This window comes from Protomyctophum parallelum (genome assembly GCF_964188405.1).
Source record: "Protomyctophum parallelum genome assembly, chromosome: 2".
Taxonomy (NCBI): Eukaryota; Metazoa; Chordata; class Actinopteri; order Myctophiformes; family Myctophidae; genus Protomyctophum; species Protomyctophum parallelum.
In genome coordinates this window covers 13623148-13628325 of record NC_139699.1, presented here as the reverse complement: position 1 = coordinate 13628325, position 5178 = coordinate 13623148, and the positions used below count along the sequence as shown (strand labels likewise).

The 5178-nt window shown below is 45.2% G+C and overlaps 1 protein-coding gene across 1 annotated transcript in view; it reads right to left on the bottom strand.

Moving 5' to 3' along the window:
* Positions 1 to 556: 556 nt before the first annotated feature.
* kif26ba (kinesin family member 26Ba) overlaps positions 557 to 5178 on the bottom strand; it is a gene marked incomplete at its 5' end in the record, with an annotated part of 107224 nt that continues 102602 nt past the window's right edge. The window contains 4 exon segments of the mRNA XM_083759204.1: positions 557 to 789; positions 1859 to 1958; positions 3142 to 3297; positions 3300 to 3415. Of these exon segments, the coding sequence (XP_083615330.1) occupies positions 641 to 789; positions 1859 to 1958; positions 3142 to 3297; positions 3300 to 3415 (521 nt within the window). The 3' untranslated portion in view covers positions 557 to 640.

Below are 5178 nucleotides of genomic sequence, written 5' to 3'. Positions count from 1 at the left end.
ACAAGCTCGTAGCGCGCCACTCGGTGAATTGGTCTCGGCGTTGTTGAAATGTTCAAAAGGCACTTATTTAGTTTTCATTTTATTTCCTTGTCTTTCTGTTCCTTCTTTTTCTTTTTAAACCCAACGTCTACATTTCTAAAAAAGTGCTCCGACTACATACATACACCCCCAATGTCTCTCTCTCTCTCTCTCTCTCTCTCTCTCTCTCTCTCTCTCTCTCTCATGTATGTCCTAAATCATTCTTCTCTAGTTCACACACAATGCGTGCGTGCCTGCGTGTGTGTGTGCGTGCGTGCGAGCGTTACTGTACCACGGTCCATACTGTAGCCTACTGTACGTTGTATTGATATGGTTCAAAGAAAAGTCTTTTAACACATGCACGTGTCTGTCTGTCCATCCATCCACCAAACAATGTCCAGTGTCTGTCCGTCTGTCTGTCCATCTTGTCCTCTGTCCGTAGTGGACATCATGTTCGGCACGGAGCAGGCTTGTCTTTCCAGCCATCAATCCATCCAAAGTTTATGTGTTCATGACGACTGATGTATCTTGGCAGGGTTTTTCAAATCCCAGATAAAAAAACAAACATCACGACGACGGTGTCCATTCCTCGTCCCATCCGTCCGTCCGTCCGTCCGTCCGCCTACCTGTGCTTGGAGGACACGTCGAAGCAGGTGACCATCATGAGATGAGCTTTGCAGAAGTTCACTCTGTTCTCCAGTTTATCCGTGATGCTCTGGAGAGCGTCCAGATACTCCAACGAGTCCAGATCGTAGGCCTGCTGCAGGTCAACTAGAGAAGGAAAAAGAGGGAGAAGGATTATAACTAGGGATGTTTCTGTGTTAGCCGATACCGAATACCGATACCAGTGTCGTGATCTCAGCTTGTTTATAGCTATCTAGCTATATATCTCGTGTTGTGTTTATAGCAGACTCCTCCTGTGTTTGAGTTGAGCCCAGTTTGGGCAACTCCAAAGCAAACTCCACATGCCCCAACATTTTATTTACCTGCCATAGTATCAACCCCTTACCCCTGTGTGGGATCGGTGGTTAGACTGGCATAGTGTCAACCCTTTCCTTACCCCTGTGTCGGATCGGTGGTTAGACTGGCATAGTGTCGACCCCTTACCCCTGTGTGGGATCACTGGTTAGACTGGCATAGTGTTGACCCCTTACCCCTGTGTGGGATCACTGGTTAGACTGGCATAGTGTCGACCCCTTACCCCTGTGTGGGATCGGTGGTTAGACTGGCATAGTGTCAACCCCTTACCCCTGTGTGGGACCTGTGGTTAGACTGGCATAGTGTCGACCCCTTACCCCTGTGTGGGACCTGTGGTTAGACTGGCATAGTGTCGACCCCTTACCCCTGTGTGGGACCTGTGGTTAGACTGGCATAGTGTCGACCCCTTACCCCTGTGTGGGATCACTGGTTAGACTGGCATAGGGTTTTTACTCACCACCGCTCAACGTTATTTCAGCTCCGGTGGTCTGCTCACCACCGGAGCGGTGGTCACCTCACCACCGAAAATCCAGACTATGAATAGGCCTTGACTGACCGACTGACCGCCTGGCCAACCGACTCTCTGTCTGTCTGTCCCTCACATATTCAGCGATACCGATATGACCCGATATGACAAATAAGGGCAGATCCGATACTTTTCCCGATACCGATACAGTATCTGGACATCTCTAATTATAACACACACACACACACACACACACACACACACACACACACACACACATACACATAGAGAGAGAGAGGAGACTTACACTCTGCGGTCCATGTGTGAGGTTCCAGCATCACACACACACACACACACACACACACACACACACACACAGAGAGAGAGGAGACTTACACTCTGCGGTCCATGTGTGAGGTTCCAGCATCAGATGCTGTTTGGTTTGTTCCAGCTCTCTCTTCAGACACAGATACTTGGCTCTGATGTCGCTGATCCTCTGAGAGCCAGAGAGAGAGAGAGACCCAGAGAGAGACAAACACACAGCTTAGAACTCATATACAAGACAGACAGACAGACAGACACAGATACAAAGAGAGAGAGAGAGAGACTATCCCTCTCTGTCCCTCTCCCCTCTGTGTCTCTCCATATATTAATAATAATAATAATTTGGTCCCCACTCCTTGGGGTGTTTTATTTGTTGTACATACTGTAGCTCTACATACTGACCTCAGATCAGTCTCACCTTGCTCCTCCTCTATACTGTAGCTCTCTAGAACGACATCAGCTGACCTCAGATCAGTCTCATCTCTAGAACAACGTCACCTTGTTCCCTCCCCCTCTATAGAGCGTCGCAGTCCCGCCCCCTCGAGAGACCCGGAAAATAAATCGCCGTTCATTTTCCTCATAGGCATTTCTTAAAGTATTTATTTAAAGACGGTTACGCCGCAGACAAAGCCAACTCGGATCGTGACAAATCATGACAATGAACACAATGTTTTGGGCCGATCAAATCATTAGAAAGAAGAAAATAAAGGCAGGAAACAACACTATTTGTTTTGTTTTTCTTCTTATAAATTATTTGATCGGAGCAAAACATTGTGTTCATTGTCATGATTTGTCACGATCCGAGTTGGCTTTGTCCGCGGCGTAACCGTCTTTAAATAAATACTTTAAGAAAAGCCTATGGGCAAAATGCATTGGGTTTCATTTCCTGGGCCACTCGTTGTTCTGAAAGGGGAGGGACTGCGACTCTCTATAGCTCTCTAGAACAACATCAGCTGGTCTCAGATCAGTCTCACCTTTGGAACAACATCAGCTGGTCTCAGATCAGTCTCACCTCTAGAACACATCAGATGGTCTCAGATCAGTCTCACCTTGCTCCTCCTCCTCTAGAACAACATCAGCTGGTCTCAGATCAGTCTCACCTTGCTCCTCCTCCTCTACAACAACATCAGCTGGTCTCAGATCAGTATCACCTTGCTCCTCCTCCTCTACAACAACATCAGCTGGTCTCAGATCAGTCTCACCTTGCTCCTCCTCCTCTACAACAACATCAGCTGGTCTCAGATCAGTCTCACCTTGCTCCTCCTCCTCTACAACAACATCAGCTGGTCTCAGATCAGTCTCACCTTGCTCCTCCTCCTCTACAACAACATCAGCTGGTCTCAGATCAGTCTCACCTTGCTGCCGCCCTTCTCTCTCCTCCTCTGCAGTCGCTCCACGTCGTCTATCTCGTAGACTTTGATCTCGAACGGTTCGCTGCAGCTCCTGGCGCTGCCACCGGGGGGCGTGGCCGGGGGGGGTCCCAGGGGGCCGTCTACCCAGCATGCACTGGGCTGGAGGAGGAGGAGGACGAGGAGGTGGCGACGGCGGTCTGTTTGGAGGAGGAGCGGTGAGGCGACGAGGAGGAGGAGTCCAGGGTCAGGGCGGGGAGCAGGCGACGCCGCTGCGTACCTGGAGGAAGAGCCAGAAACTCAAGGTCAGCTTTATTGTCCATGTTCGCACCGTGCACTAATTATTATTATTATTGTCCATGTTCGCACCGTGCACTAATAATTATTATTATTATTGTCCATGTTCGCACCGTGCACTAATTATTATTATTATTGTCCATGTTCGCACCGTGCACTAATTATTATTATTAATGTCCATGTTCGCACCGTGCACTAATAATAATTATTATTGTCCATGTTCGCACCGTGCACTAATTATTATTATTATTGTCCATGTTCGCACCGTGCACTAATTATTATTATTAATGTCCATGTTCGCACCGTGCACTAATTATTATTATTGTCCATGTTCGCACCGTGCACTAATTATTATTATTAATGTCCATGTTCGCACCGTGCACTAATAATAATTATTATTGTCCATGTTCGCACCGTGCACTAATTATTATTATTATTGTCCATGTTCGCACCGTGCACTAATTATTATTATTATTGTCCATGTTCGCACCGTGCACTAATTATTATTTATTAATGTCCATGTTCGCACCGTGCACTAATTATTATTATTGTCCATGTTCGCACCGTGCACTAATTATTATTATTATTGTCCATGTTCGCACCGTGCACTAATTATTATTATTGTCCATGTTCGCACCGTGCACTAATTATTATTATTATTGTCCATGTTCGCACCGTGCACTAATTATTATTATTGTCCATGTTCGCACCGTGCACTAATTATTATTATTATTATTATTATTATTGTCCATGTTCGCACCGTGCACTAATTATTATTATTATTGTCCATGTTCGCACCGTGCACTAATTATTATTATTATTGTCCATGTTCGCACCGTGCACTAATTATTATTATTAAACTAAGACTATTAAACTATTAAACTAAGACTAAAACTAATTAATAATATTATTATTGTTATTGTCCATGTTCGTTCAGATGCAGGTCAGTGTTGTTCTCATCGACTAAAACTAAGACTAAAAATGTTCATCGACTACCTTTTTTTTCACTGACGAAAAATAAATGGAAACTAAATGAAAACGAAGCTATGGTGACTAAAACTAAGACTAAATATACTGACAATTTCGTCGACAAGTAAAAACTAGACTAAAATGTCAGGAAGGGACTAGTGGACAACAGATCCACTATTACACTTGGTTGCATGCTGAAAATAGAAACTCACTGATCCTATATTTATATACCGTTCACAGACTGGCTTGTATTGCATGGACAGACCAAGCTGATAATTCATGTTTGTAGACGTTTATGTCGACTAAGGGAGATCACAGTTTAATCTCAAGTGTGCAGTACTGTAATAGCTGTGTATTTAATATGTATTACTCTGTCTGTGTCTGTCTGTCTGTCTGTCTGTCTGTCTGTCTGTCTGTCTGTCTGTCTGTCTGTCTGTCTGTCTGTCTGTCTGTCTGTCCATCACACAGAACTAACGTGAACCTCCAATTGTCACATTGAACCCAAGCTGGGAACTAATAGCTCACAAGGTCTGTGTGCGTATTATGTAACGTGTGTGTGTGTGTGTGTGTGTGTGTGTGTGTGTGTGTGTGTGTGTGTGTGTGTGTGTGTGTGTGTGTGTGTGTGTGTGTGTGTGTGTGTGTGTGTGTGTGTGTGTGTGTGTGTGTGCGCATGAGAGAGAGAAAGAGAAAGAGAGAGATGCTATTTTAATAAGGTTGTATTGTCTCTCTTGGTCTCTGTGCAGAACATGAAGGTCAAGGAGACACATTCAGCCATTT